Source organism: Dendrobates tinctorius, unplaced genomic scaffold, assembly GCF_039654945.1.
Source record: "Dendrobates tinctorius isolate UK_male_01 unplaced genomic scaffold, ASM3965494v1 ptg000016l, whole genome shotgun sequence".
Taxonomy (NCBI): domain Eukaryota; kingdom Metazoa; phylum Chordata; class Amphibia; order Anura; family Dendrobatidae; genus Dendrobates; species Dendrobates tinctorius.
The window spans coordinates 41146399-41171972 of record NW_027361684.1 but is presented as its reverse complement, the minus strand read 5'-3'; the positions used below and the strand labels follow the sequence as shown (position 1 = coordinate 41171972).

The 25574-nt window shown below is 42.6% G+C and overlaps 2 protein-coding genes across 2 annotated transcripts in view; one reads left to right on the top strand and one right to left on the bottom strand.

Moving 5' to 3' along the window:
- Positions 1-11313: 11313 nt before the first annotated feature.
- LOC141080480 (uncharacterized) overlaps positions 11314-25574 on the bottom strand; it is a 150350-nt gene continuing 136089 nt past the window's right edge. The window contains exon 9 of the mRNA XM_073565728.1: positions 11314-11586. Within this exon, the coding sequence (XP_073421829.1) occupies positions 11570-11586 (17 nt within the window). The 3' untranslated portion in view covers positions 11314-11569. The remainder of the gene's footprint in view (positions 11587-25574) is intronic.
- Positions 20086-25574, top strand: part of LOC141078389 (nuclear envelope pore membrane protein POM 121-like) — a 32747-nt gene continuing 27258 nt past the window's right edge. Inside the window, exon 1 of the mRNA XM_073565132.1 lies at positions 20086-20128. The gene's annotated coding sequence lies outside the window, so the exon portion shown is untranslated. The remainder of the gene's footprint in view (positions 20129-25574) is intronic.

Below are 25574 nucleotides of genomic sequence, written 5' to 3'. Positions count from 1 at the left end.
CTGTCTGCAAGCATTGCAGATAAGACGAGGAAAACTAAATCTCCAAGCACGCCAAAATACTCGGAGGACACCCGAGCATGCTCGGGAAAACCCGAGCAACGAGTATATTCGCTCATCACTAGTGAGGATGTTACTAGACTGTGCCTCAGACCACACGAGAGGACGTTACTAGATTGTACCCGCCAGGCATCAGACCACACGTGAGAACATTCTTACGTTGTGCCTGCCATGCCAAGTGGCACAGAAAGCAGAGTAGAAAGTTGGTCATTGTATTTTAAGTCACTGCTTGTGGGGATCATTACTGTATATACAGGAGATGTGGTGGTACATACTTCATATAAAAATCTCTGTGGCCCGGTACTGTGCAGTGATGTGAAAACCTTTTTGCCCACCCCTCCTGATTTTTTACTCTCTTGCATGTTTGTCATACCTAAATGTTTCAGAGTAGCAAATAAATTAAAATATTTGACAAAGATAGTACAAGTAAACACAAAATTCAATTTGTAAATGAAGGACTTTATTATTAATGGGGAAGAAAATACAGGGCCCTGTGTGAAAGTTATTGCCCCCTACTTTGTTTTAACTGTGGTTTGTCACATCTTTGAAAAGCAAAGTTCAGTTTCCCTAGCCACACCCAGGCCTGATTACTGCAACACCTGTCCTCAATCAAAAAATCACTTAAATAGGACCTGCCTGACAAAGTGAAGTAAACAAAAAAGATCCTCAAAAGGTAGACATGCTGCGATCCGAAGAAATTCATGAACAAATGAGATGGAAAGTAATTCAGATCTATCAGTCTGGAAAATGTTATGAAGCCATTTCTAAAGCTATGATATTCCAATGAACCACAGTGAGATCCATTATCCACAAATGGAGAAAACATGGTACAGTGGTGAACCTTCCCAGGAGTGGTCTGGTCATTAAACTTAAAATATACTTGAGGGGATGAAAAAGTTATTGAAAATGGCATTTTTTTTAAGTTTATTTTATATGAAAAAAATTTTTTCTTCAACTGTACAATATAGGAACATAGAGATACATTGTACATAGCAATGTATCTCTGTACAACCTGCAATACAGCTCACTATTAACAAATGTTGCAATATTTTTTCAGTGTGGGCGGTAGATGACTGATTATTATCTGTGGGCATTATTTTTCATGATTTTAATGTTTTTGAATAAAGTTTTTAGTTTATGTGTTTTAATGTTGATGCAGAGTTTTTTTTCTCTCTTTATATGAACTCCATTCCGATGTCATCACTGATACAATTGTGCTCAAAAGTTTACATAACCCCACAGAACTTTTGCTTTCTTGGTCTTTTTTCAGAGAATATGAATAATAACACCAAAACTTTTTCTCCACTCATGGTTAGTGGTTGGGTCAAGCTATTTATTGTCAAACTACTGTGTTTTCTCTTTTTAAATCATATGGACAACTCAAAACATCCAAATGACCCTGATCAAAAGTTCACATCCCCTGGTGATTTTGGCCTGATAACATGCACAGAAGTTGAAACAAATGGGTTGGAATGGTTACTAAAGGGCCCATTACACATAGTGATATCCTATGCAGTAGGAATGGTGTTCCTTTCACCATAGTCCTTGTTGACCTGTTGACCTCTCTCCAAATGTAACGTTTATGGTTGTGGCTAAAAAGTTCAATTTTGGTCTCATCACTCCAAATTAACTTGTTTCAGAAGTTTTGAGGCTTGTCTCTGTGCTGTTTTGCATATTGTAGGTGAGATACTTTGTGGCATTTGCTCAGTATTGGCTTTCTTCTGGTGACTCGACCATGCCGCCCATTTTTCTTCAAGTGCCTCCTTATTGTGCATCTTGAAACAGTCACACTGCTAGTTTTCAGAGAGTCTTGTATTTCAGCTGATGTTATTTGTTTTTCTTTGCTTCCCGAACAATTTTCCTGGCAGTGGTGGATGAAATTTTTGTTGGTCTACCTGACCGTGGTTTTGTTTTTACAGAGCCCCTGATTTTCCATTTGTTAATCACAGTTTGAATGCTGCCGACTGCCATTATCAATTCCTTGGATATCTTTTTGTATCCCTTTCCTGATTTATACAGTTCAACTACCTTCTCCCATAGATCTGGTGGCAATTCTGTTGCTTTCCCCATGACTCACAATCCAGAAATGTCAGTGGCTGGATGAAAGATGCAAGAGTCTCCCTGGATCCCAGAAAGTCACTCAGCTTTTATGCACACACACTGATTACAAGCAAGCAGGTTACAGGTGAGGATGTTACCTTTAGGGTACCGTTACACTTAGGGATGCACCAGTGATCCCGACCACGATACAACCCGGTCAGGATCGCTGGTGCATCACTAAGTGGTCGCTAGTGAGCTGCCAAACAGGCAGCTCTCACCAGCAACATAGCAGCGGTCGGCGGTCGCTACTTACCTGTCAGACGTGGCGATGAAGACGTCCTCCTGCCCGCCTCCACGCGTCGCTCATCGGCGCCACAGGAAGCCCACCAGGAAGCGCCTGACGAGAAACGGCCCAGGACATTCTCGCGCGATCAGCGATAACCAGCGGGGGAGCCAGTCGGAGGTAAGCATCACACATAGCGATATCACTAGCAATATCGCTGCTGCGTCACAAAACCAGTGACGTTATAGCGATATTGCTAGCGATATCACTATGTGTAACGGGCCCTTTAGTAGCCATTCCAACCCATTTGTGTCAACTTCTGTGCATGTTATCAGGCCAAAATCACCAGAAACGCGTTGATAGCACATTTTTTGCTGCTATTTATGCTGATATTGTATCCTCTATCTCTGAAATTTTAAGTGAATAAAAGAATGGATTTTTTCACTTTCTCGTGAAGCTGGATTTTTCTCTATTTTTGCTTTGTTCCACGCCTTGACACGGCGGATCCGTCCTCCGAGTTCCATGATGTCATACTGGTGAGCTGGACTTCATTAATTTTATCTACAATAATATATACCTGACAGGAGCCCATACAGAGTATATCTACAATAATATATACCTGACAGGAGCCCATACAGTCTATATCTACAATAATATATACCTGACAGGAGCCCGTACAGTCTATATCTACAATAATATATACCTGACAGGAGCCCGTACAGTCTATATCTACAATAATCTATACCTGACAGGAGCCCATACAGTCTATCTACAATAATATATCTGACAGGAGCACATACAGTCTGTATCTATAGTAATATATACCTGACAGGAGCCCGTACAGTCTATATCTTCAATAATATATACCTGACAGGAGCCCGTACAGTTTATATCTACAATAATATATACCTGACAGGAGCCCATACAGTCTATATCTTGTTAGGCATCAGGTTCCGGGCGCTGCACAGCGGGAATCCCGAGCCTTGCCATCAACGGTCTTCCGTTCCCCTCCGGCCACAGTGGAGCCTGCCCACACCAGCATTGTGGGTTCGGTTGCTGCTGCCACCTCTGGTCCAGTTATGGCAATGCAGCCTGGCCAGCAGCAAAAGACTCCAGAGTCTAAGTCCTTCCGGCGCTCCACTGAGCATGCTCAAGGGATGATCTCCCATTGGGGATCAGGAGTCACATGCTCAGGTCCTTCTCCAGTTCTGATTGGTCCATCAGGGGGATCAGGAAGGTCCCGGAAGGTCACAGCTATAAAAGACTCGCATGGCCGCTCAGCCATGCGCTAGTATAGACTCTAGTTCCTATATGTGTGGATGATGACGGATGCATGTACCTGGTGAATGACTTATTAAGATTCGCCTCCCTTGGATATTACGCATGTGGTTAGGGTATTAGTATTAGAGCCAGCGCCAGTCAGTGGCTAAGCTATAGGCCACAGTGCACATCAGTCCACAGCACTAGCGTCTGATGGTGTCGCCTACTATAGGGTACTATCGTACCGTGGCAGTGACTGTCGCTCCGCTGCAGTCAGCCTCAGCGGCGTTCGCGGTTGCAACGCTGCACGCTCAGTAGGTCTAGAGGGACGCTGGCCCTGTGTCCTTGGGCCTGAGTCCTGTGACCATATACTGAGAGTTCATCCCCCCGAGCTCTGTGAGCTTTAACAGGCTCGGTATTTGAGTTTAGCGGTATTGCGGCTCTGTGAAGCAACATAGTTCGTACACCGGGTGACGTTTAACCCGCGTGTGTTCCACTATTATACCGCCATATAGCGTCCGCCATTGCCGAGCAGCAGTTTACCATCCCTGCACGGTGGGCCCCAGGCTGCGAACGCACCAAATTTCCATCTTTTAATATTGGTGCGTTCCGCCAGCCGTAACATTATCTACAATAATATATACCTGACAGGAGCCCATACATTCTATATCTACAATAATATATACCTGACAGGAGCCCATACAGTCTATATCTACAATAATATATACCTGACAGGAGCCCATACAGTCTATATCTACAATAATATATACCTGACAGGAGCTCATACAGTCTATATTTACAATAATATATACCTGACAGGAGCCCATACAGTCTATATCTACAATAATATATACCTGACAGGAGCCATACAGTCTATATTACAATAATATATACCTGACAGGAGCCCATACAGTCTATATCTACAACAATTTATACCTGACAAGAGCCCGTACAGTCTATACAATAATATATACCTGACAGGAGCCCATACAGTCTATATCTACAGAAATATATACCTGACAGGAGTCCATACAGTCTATATCTACAATAATTTATACTTGACAGGAGCCCGTACAGTCTATATCTACAGTAATATATACCTTACAGGAGCCCGTACAGTCTATATCTACAGTAATATATACCTGAGAGGAGCCCATACAGTCTATATCTACAATAATATATACCTGACAGGAGCCCATACAGTCTATATCTACAATAATATATACCTGACAGGAGCCCGTACAGTCTATATCTACAGTAATATATACCTGAGAGGAGCCCATACAGTCTATATCTACAATAATATATACCTGACAGGAGCCCGTACAGTCTATATCTACAATAATATGTACAGTCTATATCTACAATATATAAATGACAGGAGCCCATACAGTCTTTATCTACAATAATTTATACTTGACAGGAGCCCATACAGTCTATATCTACAATAATATATACCTGACAGGAGCCCATACATTCTATATCTACAGTAATATATACCTGACAGGAGCCCATACAGTCTATATCTACAGTAATATATACCTGACAGGAGCCCATACAGTCTATATCTACAGTAATATATACCTGACAGGAGTCCATACAGTCATCTACAATAGTATATACCTGACAGTAGCCCATACAGTCTATATCTACAATAATATATACAGTCTATATCTACAATATATAAATGACAGGTGCCCATACAGTCTATATCTACAATAATTTATACTTGACAGGAGCCCATACAGTCTATATCTACAATAATATATACCTGACAGGAGCCCGTACAGTCCATATCTACAATAATATATACCTGACAGGAGCCCGTACAGTCTATATCTACAATAATATATACCTGCCAGGAGCCCGTACAGTCTATATCTACAATAATATATACCTGACAGGAGCCCGTACAGTCTATATCTACAATAATATATACAGTCTATATCTACAATATATAAATGTCAAAACTAAAGGAACACAAAGAGCGCAATAGGGTCTTATCCGGGTTTAATGCTGGAAAAATAATTTAGATTGTACTCACCCTTTTCAAGAGAAATTCAAGCATGTAGGATCAGTAATCTGCTTGCTGCACGTCCAAAGGTCAGCTCTGTGACCGCTTACACATCAGTATTAGGAATAAATTCTTGGACTTTTGTGCGCTGCCAGATAAATTCACCAATCCAATATTTAGGAAAAAAGATTAATTCATTTATTTCCCAACGCGTTTCGAAATGTATACCATTTCTTCATCAGGGGATGACAATAAGTCATCCCCTGATGAAGAAATGGTATACATTTCGAAACGCGTTGGGAAATAAATGAATTAATCTTTTTTCCTAAATATTGGATTGGTGAATTTATCTGGCAGCGCACAAAAGTCCAAGAATTTATTCCTAATACTGATACAATATATAAATGACAGGAGCCCATACAGTCCATATCTACAATAATATATACCTGACAGGAGCCCGTACATTCTATATCTACAGTAATATATTCCTGACAGGAGCCCATACAGTCTATATCTACAATAATATATACCTGACAGGAGCCCATACAGTCTATATCTACAATAATATATACAGTCTATATCTACAATATATAAATGACAGGAGCCCATACAGTCTATATCTACAATAATATATACCTGACAGGAGCCTGTACAGTCTATATCTACAATAATATATACCTGACAGGAGCCCGTACAGTCTATATCTACAATAATATTTACCTGACAGGAGCCCGTACAGTCTATATCTACAATAATATATACCTGACAGGAGCCCGTACATTCTATATCTACAGTAATATATTCCTGACAGGAGCCCATACAGTCTATATCTACAATAATATATACCTGACAGGAGCCCATACAGTCTATATCTACAATAATATATACAGTCTATATCTACAATATATAAATGACAGGAGCCCATACAGTCTATATCTACAATAATATATACCTGACAGGAGCCTGTACAGTCTATATCTACAATAATATATACCTGACAGGAGCCTGTACAGTCTATATCTACAATAATATATACCTGACAGGAGCCCATACAGTCTATATCTACAATAATATATACCTGACAGGAGCCCATACAGTCCGTATCTACAATAATATATACCTGACAGGAGCCCATACAGTCTATATCTGCAATAATATATACCTGACAGGAGCCCATACAGTCCATATCTACAATAATATATACCTGACAGGAGCCTGTTGTGAGTTCATTTTCCCCTTCACCATTGAGGTCTGATGAACTCCCTCTTCTGGTGAAGAAAGGTAGTGAGGCTGATTACCAAGCACCTGAGCTGGATGATGATGACTGGGTGACGGGAATTGCTGACTGGATATAAGGCAGCCGACGCCCTTCTGCCTTGCTGGTGATTTCTCTGAGGGATTCTAGGAGACCAGTCTGATTCCTGCTCCTCAAAAGCTAAGTTTTCTGCTCTGCTTTTTGCATTTGTGTTTTGGTTTTGTTTTTCCTTGTTTTTCTGGATTCCTGCCATTCCCTGCTGGGGTGAGCTGAATTCCTTTTTGCTCTGTCTTCAGAAAATACCTGAGTACTGAAATAGTCTTTTTGAAGCCTAACGTCTTCAGGGCATTTTTCCCTATCAGTCTGTTGGCTCTTGTTTTGATAGGGTTTAGGCGGATTGCAGACATCAGCTTTTCTATCCTGTCCTATTTAGTTAGCTTGGGCCCCATCATTTGCTCAGCCTATCTTTCTATCTGTGTGAGTGTTTTTTCATCTTACTTCACCATCATTATATGTTGGGGGCTGCCTATTGCTTTGGGGTCTGCTCTGGGGCAGTTTAGATTTCCCTTTCTGTCTTTAGGTTATTTAGTTCTCCGGCTGTGATCGAGGGGTCTAGGGCACCGTAGGAACCCCCACGGCTACTGCTAGTTGTTGTTGATAGGTTCAGGGGTCTGCAATCCGATATCTGCCAACTTCTCTGGTTTTCTGGACTTAGTTGGTATTTCTGTTTTTGCCTCCTACGGTGACTCATTCATAACAGGAGCCCATACAGTCTAGTGTCTTCACCAGTGAGCCGGCTAGACTGTATGGGCCGCACACAGGACCTGGCCGGAGCCCATATATTCTGCTGGCTTTAATAATTTATACTTTGAAGGAGCACATACATTCTAGTGTCATGTATGGGCTGCAGGCAGGGCCTGTCTGAAGCCCATAAATATACTTCAAGAATATACACCTGGAAGGAGCCCATACAGTCTAGCATCTTCAGTAGTGAGCCGGCTAGACTTTATGGGCTGCAGTTAGGACCTGGAAGGAGCCCAGACAGTCTAGGCTCAACCCTGTTTTCAAGTACAGGCCCCCTACAGGTTACCGTCTTGTGGAAGGCGCTTATGTATGGTGACGTCATTTCCTGCAGTTATCTATTGGATAAAAAAAGTCCCGACTCCGCCTCTAATGGTATTTGGTGGCAGAAGAGGCTGACGTAGAAAATGTGGACTCGGCCAATGGCGAGCAAGATTGCGATTACGTGGCCTTGAAGTGCTACTTTTAAATAGTGTTCCTACAAAGTGCTGAAAGAGTGCTGTCTGTGAGCGGGCGGGAGAGCTAGGCTCAGGATAGTGGGGCGCGGGCTTAAAGGGGTCATCCACGATATTGATGATCAACCCTTTTGATAGGTCACCATTATTACAGTGGTGGAAACACCCTTTTAAATCTCTTGAAAACAGCAATTAATACTCTCATGCCTATTAAGGGAATGTGTCATCCAAAAAATGTTTTCAACAATTCAAAAAGTGTAAAGTATTAATGTTTTAATTAAAAACATTACTTTTTTTAAATGGTATAAAAATATGAAAAAATATTTAAAGGGAATCCGTCACCAGCTTTTGCCGCTATAAGCTGTGGCCGCTGCCTTTCAGGGTTTATCTACAGCATTCTATCTAAAATACTGTAGATAATCCCCCGATCCAACCAGCAAGATAAGAAAAACAAGTTTTATTATACATACCTACAGTCCGGTCCGATGGGTGTTGCAGGTCCTGGTCCGGCGCCTCCCATCTTCTTGCGATGCCGCCCTCCTGTTGATTCCTCACTCCTGCGCAGGCATAATACTTATTTGCCCTGTTGAGGGGCAGAGTAAAGTACTGAAGTGCGCAGGCACCGGGAAAAGTCAGAGAGGTCCTGCGCCTGCGCACTGCAGTACTTTACTCTGCCCCTCAACAAGGCAGATAAGTATTACGCCTGCGCAAGAACGTGATGCCGGGGAGTGATGAAGCATGCAGGAGGACGGCATTGCAAGAAGATGGGAGGCGCCAGACCCGGACCTGAGACACTCATCGGACCGCCCCCCCCGGTGAGTATAATAAAACTTGTCTTTCTTATCTTACAGGTCGGATCGGGGGCTTATCTACAGCATTATAGATAGAATGCTGTAGATAAGCCCTGATAGGCAGCGGCCGCAGCTTATAGCGGCCAAAACAGCTGACAGGTTCCCTTTAAAGGCATTGATATTTTCCAGTTTTAAACACTAGGGGGTCCAGCTGCTGAAATAAGCCATGAAAATCTAGTGTAGGGCTAACTTACTTTAGACTACTGTAAATGTGGGCGGGGTCTGCAAACACATCTGACGTCACTGCTCCCCTCTCCTGGGTGTTTGCGAGAGGAAAAGGGAGGATGACATTTACTAGGTTTAGATACAAGGCTCTATTCAGTCATTGTAACTCCTCATTCAGTTGTCTGCAGACACAGCAGTAAATTCAAACCATGTCCTATGAGGAACGGTTAAAGGATCTGGGAATGTGTAGAAAAAAAGAAGACTGAGAGGAGACTTAATAGCTGTCAACAAATATCTCAAGGGCTGTCACATTGTAGAAGGATCATCTTTATTCTCATTTGCACAAGGAAAGACTAGAAGCAATGGGATGAGACTGAATGGGAGGAGACACAGATTAGATATTAGAAAAAACTTTTTGACAGGGTGATCAATGAGTGGAATAGGCTGCCACGAGAGGTGGTGAGTTCTCCTTCAATGGAAGTCTTCAAACAGAGGCTGGACAGTCATCTGTCTGGGATGGTTTAGTGAATCCTGCATTGAACGGGGGGTTGGACCAGATGGCCCAGGAGGTCCCTTCCAACTCTACCATTCTATGACTACAATAAAATGGCACCACACTCCTCCCTCAGCTGAGAATTGGAGGTGTGCTCAGCTCCCAGCTGAGGCTGCCACAATGTAGGAGATACCTATTGACACCGACTTCAGCCACCTATGCCCAGAGGCGGCCGTATCTGCGACAAGGGCTCATACTCACACGCGAGAAACCAGGGCCAGACTGGCCATCTGGCAATTCTGGCAAAAGCCAGAAGGGCCTGTCTGGTCGTGGGCTGCCTTGTCTGCTACATTGTTGATAGAATCGATGTTCTCAAGACACCCATGCTGTTAAGAGTTGTGACGGAGCTGAGTCCGTCACTTACCCCAACAGGCCACAGATATCATTAGAAATATTGATCTTGTAATAAATCTTGCTTTCCTCCATCCAGGATAATATTAGTAATAAATACCATCTGGTGCTTAGGGGCGGGGACAGCATGGGCCTGTGTGATTTCAAATGCCTGGCCTGAATTTCAGCCCCAGTCTGCACCTGCGAGAAGCTCAGACAAGTCTCGCATCTTAATACCCGGCACTGCCACCAGCACTCGGATCGGAGCGTGCGGCTGCATGTATTTCTATGCAGCTGAACACTCCGGTCCCGAGTGCCGGCGTCAGTGTCAGGTATTGACGTGCGAGACTTGTCTGAGTTTCTCGCATGTATGAGCCCTAAGTGACATGCTCAGACACCTGCACACCAGCAAATACAAATGGTAGCCCCAAGCGGCTGCAGGAAAAAAAATAAAGTTTAAACAGTACATTCCATTTTGTATTATAGATAATTGATTATATATTGAATATTATATAAAAAAAAATCTGCAACACATTGCCTAGTAAAGCTGCCTTGTGACAACATCTGCTCCACTTCTCAGCTCTACACAACTCAGGAGGACAGTTCTTGGCTGATTGGTTCACATCAATATCTGAGCTGGGCCCTTCCTCTCATTTTCTTTTATGTTACTTATACGCGCCCTCATAGTCTGCTGTGCTTTACAGATATTATAATGAATACAGCACAAGGTATTGAGCCCACTGATTGGCTGCAGTGGAAACTTGCGCTGTAGCTCTGACATCACCGCAGCTGGTAGCAAACACCAGGCGCAGCGGCGGAGCAGCGACACTGGTGCAGGAGCCGGTGAGTAACCTGTTTAATAGTTTTAACCCTTGGAATTGTATGGACTATAATAAGTAAAATATTAACAGAAACCCTTTTAATGATATAACTTTCTCTTTTCCTTTTTTCACCCTTGAATACGGAGAGCCATCATTTTCCATGTTGGTCATTGCCGGGGGCAATGATTGACTGCAGCGGTCATTTGAATGAAGTGATGTCATCTCTGTAGGACTGAGGAGCAGCAGTGATCGAGCGATGGAGGGGTTAGAATGGTTAGGTTATTAATGCATTTTTAGTTCCCATATTTATAAATAAATACAAAAAAAGACAATCCCTTTAAAAGGTTTACTCCATCTTCATTGTTTCTGTCTGATCGGGCGATTACAGAGCGAAATAGAGGAATCATATACAGGTGAGAATGCAGTAATGTGGGTGAATAAATATGTGTATTTATTGCTTTCATATATTTATTTTTTTCCATTTTCCATAGAGAACTCAGCATGTTCAAGTAGAATGGCCGAGAAGCCGCACATCTCACATCTAGAAGTTGTTAATGGAGATGGCTTCTCTCATCTGCATACAGATCACTTCATGGATGTACAGAGTGTTTTCCTTCACTTGGATCTCTTCCTCTAGAGACAGCTGCTTACGGATCAAGCCTTTCAGCTCGGCTTCCGCCTGATTCAGAGCCTCTCGTAGTCTGCAAAACAAAAGAATCAGAATGAGTCTAAGGCGATGTTCACACTGGGTGTTCGTGATGTGTTTTTTTTTCTGCAGAAAAATCTCTCTTGGCAGTAAAGAAGCTGCAGAAAAAAGCAGGATTTGCTTGGTTTTTCTTGTGTTGTTTTCTGCTTTTCTTTCCTTTTTTTTTTTTTGCTGCGTTATTATCATTCTACATTTGTCTCTTGTGTATGCTGATAAAACGACAAACTGAATCTTTAACTCCCCCCCGCCATAATTTGTCCAGGCTCCTCATACACATTAGACTGTTGGCCTAAGCGGGTTCGGCTGATATCTAATGTGTAAGGAGAACTTTGGAAAGGTTTTGGTGAAAATGACATAAGTGGAAACCAAACATAGAACACAGGTAGATGCCTAGCTCAGCTCACAGTCCAAAGCACAGGTCAATTGGTGATTTTCTGTTTTAGGCCAGGGTCACACTTGCGAGAAACTCGCACGAGCCTCGCGTCTCAATACCGGGCACTATTACTGGCACTCGTGTTCTGAGTGTGCGGCTGCATGTATTTCTATGCAGCTGAAGGCTCCGATCCCGAGTGCCGGCGGCAGTGCCGGGTATTGAGACACAAGACTCGTGCGAGTTTCTCACGAGAGTGAACCCGGCCATAATGGTGTTTTTTCCATCCCCTGCACTGTTATAAATCAGTAGTACACAAGAAAGTAAGCAACTTTGTAATATATCTCATCAGAGAAATCTGCTTTTTTTTCTGTTCCTGGACTGATCACATTTTTTTTCAATTCCTGGGTAAAAATCTGTATTCAGTGAAGACAGGTTGTTACATTACTGAGATAGGAGATGGCAGTTGGTGTTTTTGTAAGATTCCGTGTAAAGGGAGGAGCTCTGCCTTTAGCGCCTCCTTTTTCCCCTCTACGTAGAATACTATGGGTAGAAGCTGTCATCTCCTATCTCAGTAATCTGACAATCTGTCTTCAATGAACACAGATTTTACCCGGGAATTGAAAATTTTGAAAATGAATCATTAGTCCTGGAGGAGAAAGAAGTAGATTTCTCTCATATAATATACAGTGGGTGAAATCCATATTGAACATGTCACCAATTTTCTAACTAAATATATTTCTAAAGGTACTGTTGACATGAAATTCCCACCAGATGTCGGTAATAACCCATCCAATCCACACGGGTAAAGAAATCATACCATAAATTAAGGTGTATAATAATGAGAAATGGCACAGGGAAAAAGTATTGAAAACATGAAGAAAAACAGGTGCAAATAGCCATGGAAAGTGATGACACCAGCTGAAATCTATCAGTAGTTAGAAAGCAATCCTGTCATTTAGTAAAAAATATCAGCTGTTCAACTGATGGTCTATAAAAAGGTGTCTCATTATCAAGGTGCCACAAAAGAAACATCTCATGTGTAAAACCAGTGAAGTGTCTCAAGACCTTCAAAACCTTATTGTTGCAAAACATACTGATTGACATTGGTTACAGAAGAATTTCTAAACTACTGAAGGTTAAAGTGAGGAAAGTTGGGGAAATAATAAGGAAGTAAAAAGCACAATTTCACCCTAAACCGGTCACGGCAAGGAGCTTTCTATATTTCAGGTAGAGGTATAAAAAGAATTATCAGAAGAGTTGTCCACAAGTCAGGACAACCTGTGGAGAGATACAAAAAATACCTGGTATCAGCAGGTACAATTGTTTCAAAGAAATCAAAGTAATACACTCAACCTCCATGGACTGTATGCACGCTCATCACCAAGACCCTATTGCTGAACAAAAAGCATATTCTAGCACATTTTAAGGTTGCTCAACTACATTTAGACAAGCCTGTAAAATACTGGGAGAATATAGTCGGGGCAGATGAGACCAAAGTTGAACTCTTTGGATGCCAGAATACACACAATATTTGGGAGTCCAAAAGGCACTGCATATCACTCAGTCCTCAATCTACTAAAACTCTTGTACATGCCCTCATCATCTCCCGCCTTGGCTACTGCAACACTCTCCTCTGTGGCCTCCTTGCTAACTCTCTTGCACCACTCCAGTCTGTCCTCAATTCTGCTGCCTGACTAACCCACCTCTCTCCTCGCTACTCCCCTGTCTCCACCCTCTGCAAATCCCTCCATTGGCTCCCAATTCCCCAACGAATCCAATTCAAACTACTAACACTGACCTACAAAGCCATCCACAACCTTTCCCCTCCCTATACAGCCCTCTATTGCTCTATATTGCCCTCTACTCCTCTTTGGTCAGACCTCATCTGGAATACCGTGTACAGTTTTGGTCACCACATTTTAAAAAAGACATCAACAAACTGGAGCAAGTTCAGAAAAGAGCGACCAGAATGGTGACCGGTCTGCAAACCCTGTCTTATGAGGAAAGGTTGCAGGATTTGAGAATGTTTAGCTTGCAGAAAAGAAGACTGAGAGGAGACATAATAGCTGTCTACAAATATCCCAAAGGCTATCACATTGTAGAAGGATCATCTTTATTCTCATTTGCACAAGGAAAGACTAGAAGCAATGGGATGAAACTAAATGGGAGGAGACACAGATTAGATATTAGAAAAAACTTTTTGACAGTTAGAGTGATCAATGAGTGCAACAGGCTGCCACGAGAGGTGGTGAGTTCTTCTTCAATAGAAGTCTTCAAAAAGAGGCTGGACAGACATCTGTCTGGGATGATTTAGCGAATCCTGCTTTGAGCAGGGGGTTGGACCAGATGGCCCAGGAGGTCCCTTCCAACTCTACAATTCTATGATTCTATATCTCTGAACTAATCTCTCAGTATCTTCCCTCACGTAATCTTCGATCCTCCCAAGACCTCCTACTCTCCTCCACACTTATTCGTTCCTCACACAACCGCCTCCAAGATTTCTCCTGAATATCCCCTATCCTCTGGAATTCCACGCCTCAACACGTCCGATTATCCACCACCCTCGGATCCTTCAAATGGAACCTGAAAACCCATCTTTTCAGGAAAGCTTACAGCCTGCAATGACCATTCTGCCGCCTCACCACCGCCTGAGCTGCCGCCTCATCACCACCAGAGCTGCTGCATCCCCGACCTTCTGTCTCTTTCCCACTATCCCGTAGAATGCAAGTCCGCAAGGACAGGGTCTTCTCCCCTCTGCGCCAGTCTGTCATTGTAAATTTGTTTACTGTTAACGATATCTATAACTTTGTATGTAAACCCTTCTCATGTACAGCACCATGAAATTAGTGGCGCTATATAAGTAAATAATAATAATAATATCACCCCCAAAACACCATACTAAGAATGAATTTTTGAAGTAGAAATATCATATTTTTCAGCATACAGCACTGGCAAACTTCATGTAATTCAAGGGAGGCTAAATATACTGTAACAAGACATTCTTGATGATCTGCTATCACCTATCAGGGTGATGAAAATGAAATGAGGGAGGACATCTGTGGCGCCCCTGAGGGTTCAGTCGCCACAGAGGTACTGCACCTCCTCCTAAGGTGTGGTACCCCACTATCCAGGTAAGGTGGAGACACCTGTCCACACTCCAACACTCACATCTCACATACACCAGTAGTGTAGCAGGGCACCCTTTGTGGTTCCCTGCTTGGAACACGAAGAGTGCTGGGGAGGTGGGTGGAGCTTAGGCTGCACAAGAGAGCGGGAGAATACTAGGAAAGGGTCAGTTGGAGAGAAGAGATCCCCTGAGAGGGATGGAATGAAAGCAAGTGCTGCAGCAGTCTCCTGTGACCCGGAGCTGTTGGCACGGGAAGGAGCAAAAGAAAGCCTAATTCTTCAGAAGGAAGATAGATTAGTATGGAACGTGGGGAGAAAAGAACTGAGGACAAGGGTGAGAGCAGAGCCCTTCCTTGAGTTTGAAGCGCATGGTCCGGAGTCCGGTCTCCGAGGTTGTATGGATACTGACGGTCCTGCAGCAGAAACCGGAGGAATAGAAGTTGTCACCACTTTATTCCCACCTAAGACTCGAGGGCACAACAGCAACGGGTGTGAGCCGGGACCTGAGAGTAGGAAGTCCCCGAAGCGGGCTACAGCTGTCTGCCGTACGAGTAGGGTTCTAAGAACATCTGAAAGGAGGAACTTGAGTTTAAGACACAACTACAAGTACTTCAGTTTAAGTGCTAGTGAGGAGACGTTCAGAGAAGGCACATGTTGGAGGAGTGTTGGAACGGTGTACTTTACCTTGCCTGGAAGTCGGCTGAGCCCCTGACCTGGAGGACATGGCACCGAAGCGGGCATCTGTGTGCACCAGACTGAGTAAAGCCTTGGAACTACATGCCTTTGTGTCCTCTACTTATTCCTGTGCCTTGCACCCGGCTCTGCTACATCTACTTCCTCACACCATCTCCTCATTTACTAACCTCATCTACTCTGCCCTGGGACTACAGCCCTACCTGTGGAGGGCTACAACATCATAGCTGCACTCAACACCCATCCCAGGGAAGCAACACCGCAGCGCTGGTCACTCTGACCAGGTGGCGTCACGAATTACCATAATAACTTTATCCCCATCACTCTACCTCTTTTACATTGACTGCCTGAGGCCACGGACCGGGCCACTGCCACTGTGACATCTCCCATAGAAATCTACGGGCCCGGTGCCGAGTACCCCACGGCCTCTGGGGCGCGTCACATCCTAAACACAAAGCCAAGGAAACTATCCATTGGTATCAGAAAAAGAAAATAAAGCTGTTAGAATGGCCCAGCCAATCACCTGTACTGAATCCAATAGAAAATTTATGGAAGGAATTGAAGCTCAGTTCATGGAAGGAACCCATGGAACCTTTAGGATTTGACTTGTGTGTGGAAAAATGAACCAAAATCGCACCTGAGCAATGCATGCGACTAGTTTTTCCATACAAGAGGTATTTTGAAGCTGTCATCACTAGTGTTGAGCATTCCGATACTGCAAATATCGGGTATCGGCCGATATTTGCTGTATCGGAATTCCGATACCGAGTACCGATATTTTTTCAATATGGGATACCGGTATCGGAAGTCCCCATAATGCAATGAGCCACTGTTGTGGCTGTGATTGGCTGCTGAAATTATGTCATCATGATGCGCGGTCTGTGCGCATCATGATGCGCGGTCTGTGCCGACTGCAGGGGGTCTGTACGGGCCTGCCGGGGGCCTGTGCCGGCTGCTGGTGGTCAGTGTGGGCCTGCCGGGGGTCTTGTGTGTGTGCGGGCATCGTCCGATGGGACTACAAGTCCCATCGGGCTATGCCTGCTACAATAACAGTGATTGACACATTAGCCAATGATGGGACAGTAGAAGTCCCATCATCCGGCTAATGTGTTGAATGTAAAAAAAAACAAACATACATACTACATACATACTACATATATACAACATTCATACAACATACATACTACATTCATACAACATACATACAGACTACATATATACAACATTCATACAACATACATACATACTACATACATACTACATATATACTACATTCATACAACATACATACATACTACATACATACTACATTCATACAACATACATACATACTACATACATTACAACATATATACTACATTCATACAACATACATACACTACATTCATACAACATACATACATACTACATACATACAACATATATACTACGTTCATACAACATACATACTACATACTTACTACATACATACAACATACATACAACATGCTACAGACATACAACATACATACTGCATACATACATACTAAATATCACATACAATACATTCATACATTCATACAATACATGCATACTACATATATACTACATTCATACAACATACATACATAGTACATACAACATGCTACAGACATACAACATACATACTACATACATACTATATACAATACATTCATACATTCATACAATACACACATATAGACATACAGTACATATAACATAGAGTACATACTCACCATCACTTGTCACTTTGTTCCCCGAAGCCAGTGTCATCTATGAAAAAAATTAGAAAATAACAAACAAGCGATATACTTCCTGATCCGCAGAAATCCACGAGTGTCTCACGAGCCACGACGATCTGCACTGCATCACTGGGAGGTTACTATCGTTCACTGGTGTCACTTTATGGCAAAAGCTGCGTGGGAACTTTCTCACACAGCAATGCCAAAAGTGAGACTAGGGACTATTTTTTTACAGTGGTGGAGGAATACAGTGCGGAAGGATACCTACCTCCTGTCATTGTATTCCTGGGGCCCCTAGAGAGCGGTCGCATCAGCTGATGCTGCTGTTCTCCACGGGAGATCGGCGTGGGACCCTCGTGGATTTCTGCGGATCAGGGAGTCTATCGCTTGTTTGTTATTTTCATATTTTTTCATAGATGACACTGGCTTTGGGGACCAAAGTGACAAGTGTTGGTGAGTATGTACTCTATGTTATATGTACTGTATGTCTATATGTATGTATTGTATGAATGTATTGTATGTAGTATGTATGTAGTATGTATGTTGTATGTCTGTAGCATGTTGTATGTATGTTGTATGTATGTAGTATGTACTATGTATGTATGTATGTATGTTGTATGAATGTAGTATATATGTAGTATGTATGTTGTATGAATGTAGTATATATGAAGTATGTATGTATGTTGTATGAATTTTGCATATATGTAGTATGTATGTATTATGTAGTATGTATGTATGTATGCTGTATGAATGTAGTATATATGTAGTATGTATGTATGTTGTATGAATGTAGTATATATGAAGTATGCAGTATGTATGTATGTTGTATGAATGTAGTATATATGTAGTATGTATGTATGTTGTATGAATGTAGTATAAATGTAGTATGTATGTATGTTGTATGAATGTAGTGTATGTATGTTGTATGAATGTAGTATATATGAAGTATGTAGTATTTATGTATGTTGTATGAATGTAGTATATATGTAGTATGTATGTATGTTGTATGAATGTAGTATATATGTAGTATGTATGTATGTTGTATGAATGTAGTATATATGAAGTATGTAATATGTATGTATGTTGTATGAATGTAGTATATATGAAGTATGCATGTAGTATGTATGTATGTTGTATATATGTAGTATGTATGTATGTTGTATGAATGTAGTATATATGAAGTATGCATGAAGTATGTATGTTGTATGAATGTTGTATATATGTAGTATGTATGTATGTTGTATGGATGTAGTATATATGAAGTATGTAGTATGTATGTATGTTGTATGAATGTAGTATATATGAAGTATGCATGTAGTATGTAGTATGTATGTTGTATGAATGTTGTATATATGTAGTATGTATGTAGTATGTATGTAGTATGTATGGTTTTTTTTTTGGTTTTTTTTACATTCAACACATTAGCCGGATGATGGGACTACTACTATCCCATCATTGGCTAATGTGTCAATCACTGTCATTGTAGGAGGCATAGCCCGATGGGACTTGTTGTCTGCACACACACAAGACCCCCAGCAGGCCCGCACAGACCCCCGGTAGCTGGCACAGGCCCCCGGCAGTCCCGTACAGACCCCCGACAACCGGCACAGGCCCCCGGCAGGCCCATACAGACCCCCGACAGCCGGCACAGGCCCCCGGCAGGCCCGTACAGACCCCACCCGCACACACAGACACGCACATTGTCCGCCAACGCACCGCCCACATTCTTCCCCCCTCCCGAACTGGATGTACAAGCAAAAAAAGGGTTTTTTTTAATTCCAATATTTCTGTCCCATTGACTTGAATGGGACTTCCGGTATCGGAATCGGCGATACCTGATACTTTTTGGGTATCGGGCCGATCCAGTCCGATCCGATATTTCTCTATATCGGATGGTATTGCTCAACACTAGTCATCACCAGTAAAGGCTTTTGTACGAAGTATTACATTCATTTCAGTAAGCGTGTTAAATAGCTTTTTTTTCTTTCCTGTCATTTCTCTTTGCACACAACTTTCTTTTATGGACCTCTATAGTTTGATGTACTAGATAGGTTGCTATCGACATCTGGTAAGAATTTCATGTCAATAGCAGCTTTAGAAGTATATTTACTTAGAAAATTGATGCTTGATGTGTTTAATACTTCACCCTCTGAATTATAAAGTTTCTTATTTTCACAGGTATTATTGATTTCTACAATATAACTTTCAATGACGGTTACACTTTAAAGTGAACAATTTTCAAGGGCACTTTCCAATACCATTTATGTTGTCATGAAGGAGTTCGCAAATAAGCGATGATATTCATACAGCTCTGGCAAAAATTAAGAGACCACTGCACAGTTTTATAAAAATCAGCTTCTAGAAACCACTGGAGCCATAGGCGGAGGAGGACATGACTTGGGGATGGGTGGACCTTTACTCCTGCAGCTTTTTGGTATAGTGTAGATTTTTAAGCTAGAGTGATGTTGCTTTCAGAGTAAGAAGCACAGTATGTCTGTGCCTGGTGAGTTACTGTGAGGAGGGTGGGGCTTATATAGAGCAGGAGATCTGTGTCTCTTCCCTCTTTCATGCACAGGATGAACAGGAGGAAGCATGTCTGCAGTGTCAGGGAGTATAATACTGGGGTTATCACCTCACACGACAGATAATAGGAGCACATTCACCTTAGACATCATTTACTAGTGTAGTATCAGCACCTACATTATGGATGGGACCAATATTACCTCAGCGATTCATGTAGCTGCCATGTCCCTCATGTGCATGCTGCTTTTTTCCCCTCACAGACTGTGAGATAACTTCTGGGTGACCTTCCTGCAGACATGTTTGATATACTACTCTGCACTCACCTCAGACATTGTGTAGTGTGTACTAGTGTAGTATCCGCTCCTACATCTTATCTGGGATCAAGATTACCTCAGTAATTCATGTAGCTGCCATGTTCCCTCACTTATTGCAGAGGCAGCTTTTGTGTGACCTCCCTGCAGACATTTCTGATATACCACATTACTGCTGTATTATACAGAGTCTTCATGAGTTCTGGGTTTATGTATGATAGGACAGGGCAGGGACGCATACAGTGTCTGCCATTACTATGGTGGAGCTGGGCAGTCACATGTATTAGAGACACTGGTGAGAGGAGCAGTCGGGGGATGGTATATGTATGATGGTGAGAGGAGCAGTCGGGGGATGGTATATGTATGATGGTGAGAGGAGCAGTCGGGGGATGGTATATGTATGATGGTGAGAGGAGCAGTCGGGGGATGGTATATGTATGATGGTGAGAGGAGCAGTCGGGGGATGGTATATGTATGATGGTGAGAGGAGCAGTCGGGGGATGGTATATGTATGATGGTGAGAGGAGCAGTCGGGGGATGGTATATGTATGATGGTGAGAGGCTGCACTTCATGTCAGTGCACTGTATACTGACCCTGCTGTGTGCTGATTACCCCCCTTCCCAGTTATGGAGTCTGATGATCTGTATGTGACCTCATCTCTGTTACATACTGTGATGCTGGGTGTGCAGATCCTGTGTAACCAGGTTACTCACTATATGTGGTGTATGTGTAAAGGCTCTATTCCTGTGCTGTATACTTAACCTGTACCACAGGTCTGTATACATGATATCACTCCTCACTCTGCTATATACTGATCATGCTGTGTGCGGATTATCCCCCCATCCCAGTTATGGAGTCTGATGAGCTGTATGTGACCTCATCTCTGTTACATACTGTGAGGCTGGGTGTGCAGATCCAGTGTAACCAGGTTACTCACTATATGTGGTGTATATGTAAAGGCTCTATTCCTGTGCTGTATACTTAACCTGTACCACAGGTCTGTATACATGATATCACTCCTCACTCTGCTATATACGGATCATGCTGGGTATAGACATCCTGTGTCTCCAGGTCATTTTCCTGGCTGTACATATAACCTGGACATGACTTCCAGCTTAGTGCTTGATTTCTGTAGCGATTGCTGTCTTTAGTCCTCCCCCTCATATATTGCATGATCAGAGTGTACCCACCAAGAGCTTATTTTATATTACCTAAGATGGTGGATGGAACAGGCCTGAATGGTTTATGTTTTATCATGTGTAAAATAAATAATCGGTGAGTGACTCGGCACATTTGAGTGTGCACTAATAACTCAGCACATGGCGGGCAGTGAGTGGTGATAGGAACTGAAGGAGTTAAATTGAGTTCTGTCTATGTTGCATTCTCTTGTTTAAAACCTTATCTGTTCTTCGAGGAGATGTCTCAGACATCTCCCTTGTGAACCAAGGTCAAATACCTCTGCTTTTTCGCCTAAATGACTTTCTTTGTCTAAAACAAGTTGTAAAATCATTTGTACTGCGCATGTCTGTAAAATGTTTAAATTCTTTACTATAAAAGACGGAAGCCTAACTGATAAGCCAGAGGCGTCTTGGAGGCATCCTGAGTTGTACCATACAGCTGGTGTCTGTGTAGTTCTTCTCCACGGAGCTGATTTAATTAGAGACATATGATGCTTCACACCCAAGAACATCGGTCCTTCAGATGAAAGAGTAATCTGAGGGATCCCGACAGTTTCCTGGCGCCCGAACAGGGACCTGATATAGGCACCTCTCCAAGACTACCCGATCTACAGACCACTCCAGTTACTGATGAAATTGTGAACAGCAGACCTAAACACCTGGCCAGGTAAGAGATCAATTTTTCTCTTCTCTGCTCTTCATAATCTATCATTATAACTAAGGTCCGTATAAAGGGGAATCTAGTAGAGGAGGGGGCCGTAAAATCAGGTCCATATAAGAACTCTGAGGAAATCGGGTGTGACACGCATATGTAATTTCTGCTCGAATGAGAGGTTACTGTAGGTTCTGTGTGTGCACAGCTATTTTTAGAAAAAGAGCTGATGCAAATCAAAATGGGAGAGGTCTGACATTATGGAATATAAGGCTGGGTGAACAGTTCATACTGCGCAGCCCGGACGGACAAGTTTTTCACAATAGACGGTTCCGCACTAGGAATAGAGGAGGTTGTTGAATGGCTACTTTGATTTGAAAGGTTGTGGAAAGTAGAAAAATAAGCTGCACAGTAGGTATTCGTTCAAAGAGTGGTGATATTGCCTAACTGGGCCATGTGACAGCGTCCTTTCGGGGAGGTCACCGCCTAAGCTTAAATCAACACCCTTTACGAATAAACCTTGTGACAGATAAGAGTGTGACCGAATGAGCACAGGACCGTGAAATGAGCCTGTGACAGGATATGACTGAAGAACCCCAGTAGATGGACACTTTATTTACAATCCTGTGTGTTGTGGGAGTATTTCTGTTCGGATGCTACATAGCATATAAGTACACGAAACACGTAGTACACCGAGGAACAGACACTCCATTTAGCCTGTTAGCACCTTAGGAAGAAGGTAACGAGGTATAGTAGAGCCTAGTCTTGAGCTTACCCAATACACCACCTAAGGCAGGGGACTAACAGGAAGACAACAAGAGAGACAGGATAAGAATAAAAGATAAGATGGGGAACAGTCAGGGAAAGATACCTGAAGAAGGAAATCGGTTATGTGATATAATTGAGGATAGATATGGAAGTAGTGCAGCAAAGAACCTGGAAAAAGTATTAATCAAATCCAAAGTGCAAGATAGGCAGGCTGTGTGAATCCTTGTATATATGTCTATGAGAACCTCTGAATAAGATGAGAGATGAGTAATTGAAAAAAAAAAAAAAAAATCAGTGAATGAGCACGTATGAATGAATCATCACACATCATTTTTGTGTCAAGAGATTTGTGACCTTTCTAGTTGTGGTGGAATCCTGGACAGATGCGTTATAGATATTTCAAATCTACATCTGAGACTGAATGAATTGAGTAATGATATAGTTCGTGTTATATGTGGCATTACATTGTAAAGTTTCCTGAATGCATTTGGCCAGAAAAAGGGCAAGGCATGGTTAATCTCATTATACAGTTATCTGCCCTTACAGTGAAATCCCGTGATTTTGAGTTTCTTTGTAGAAATTGATTTTGATAAGTCTAAAGAACTACAGAATTCTGTGAAGGACGACGCTGCATTCTGATGGGAGGGGGGAATGATACCGCTGCGTAGTTTTTCTTCTCCCTTCGCTCTTATCTCTGCTGAGTGTGAGCTGTGCTCAAAATTCTCTGTAATTCTATCCGTAAGGTACACGCTGAAAGATTTGTGCATTTTAAAGCAACAGTACTTAATTGAAGATTGGAAGTTAAAAGTAAGATATGGTGCCTAATTTAGAAGGGAATTGTAAGTGATTGCTTGGCCATTAATGTGTTTGAACCTGCTTCTAGTTGTGTGATTGATTTGTATAGCAAATTGTGTCAAATTACAAGAGACAGAGAAGGAAGGAAGCAGTAAAACAAGTGGGACAAATATTGAAAAAGGCAAAAATACCAGAGTGTGAATGTTTGGATGTACAAAAAGGCACAGACAAGGGAAGAAAATAGCAAGTGAATAAATGATGCTTGAGAATGTGCAGCAGTGTGGAAGGTGTATTATGAATGTTTGATTGACAAAGTGTAACCAGAGACCCAGACAAAACAGATGGACTTGTAAACACTGTGGTCAGACTCAGACAAACCCAGACTGAATAGCTACTTGTGTGACCTGTGCTACTGACCTAAGAGAATTGCACTAAATCCTATCCAGACAAGATCATAAGAAGCTGACATAATAGTGTGGATAGTGGGTAGTAGGGACATTGGCCCTTGAGGAGTAAGCTGACAGTAGACATCAGACGGCCAACCCCATCAGGACCTAGAAGTGTGACTAGAATAAGAAAGATACAGGTGTATTATCCCTGGAGCCCCTCTGACCAGCTAGCTTTGCTGAAGCAGCTGCCTGCCCCTGAAGACCAACCATTCCCGTTTTACAGACACATAAAGGAAGTACAGCAGACATATAAGTGTACCTGGGCAGACCTAGAGAGGTTGATGAGTTTAAAGGCAGGTGACGCACTAGATCATATAATTAAGACACACAGATGTGACAAAGAATCAGGCTTGGGGCATGGATGATAAATCTGCACGATCTGGGGAGACGTACTGTGAGTCACTAAGACAATGGGCTGCAGTGGAACAATCAGAGCAGTCTGTACTCCTGACTAATGTGACACAGCAAAGAGGAGAGAGAGTAGAGATATACCTTGGACGGTTACAGCTGAAATGGGCAGACATGGGGTACATTTGCATAAACCCACTTGATGTTAGAATACTGGTGGATGCATTCATTGACGGTATGAACAAAGACTTACGAGACGCAGTACAGACAGCCAGACCTGAATGGAGACATGTAGATCCGAAAGACCTCCTTAAGGTAGCTAAAGAAATTGAGCAAACAAGGACAATAAAACGACCTGTCATGTATGCTGGAGCACAAGGAAAAAAGTGGAGACGTAATAGGGAAGGCATGTGAGATGACACTGACGTTTCTTTTGACAATCTATTCCCCACATGACATCCATGCCATACTCCTACAAGTTCAACCAAAACATCTGTCTAGGGCCAGACAGCTCCGACTTGAGTGTGCTCTACTAATTCCTGAGTATGTCACTCCTCAAAAGATGTAACGTTCTGAATCCAGCCACCCTCCTGCCTATGGATTCAGAAAAGGGGGAATTGGTGACCGTATTGGCAAGTGAGGAAGGATACTTTGACATGACGCATGAACATGTCGGCATAGAACTGATGAGTCAGGAGACAGTTGGGTTTGCACACATTCATGAAAAACCTGTTCCTAATGCAGACTTTGAGTTTCTTTTTTGTAGATGGCCCCAGATACCACCAGGATGGACGATTCTACACTGGATATGCAGTAGTATCCTCACATGAGGTAATCCGAGCGGAACCACTCTCTCCTCACATGTCGGCGCAGGAGGCAGAGTTGAAGGCACTCACTGAGGCGTGTAGAGCCGCTGCAGGTAAAGTCGCTAATATTTTCACAGATTCGAAGCCCATTAAAAATGCAGAGCTGGTGAAACAATTGATGGAGGCATTGATGTTACCAGTCCAGGTTGGCATTGTCA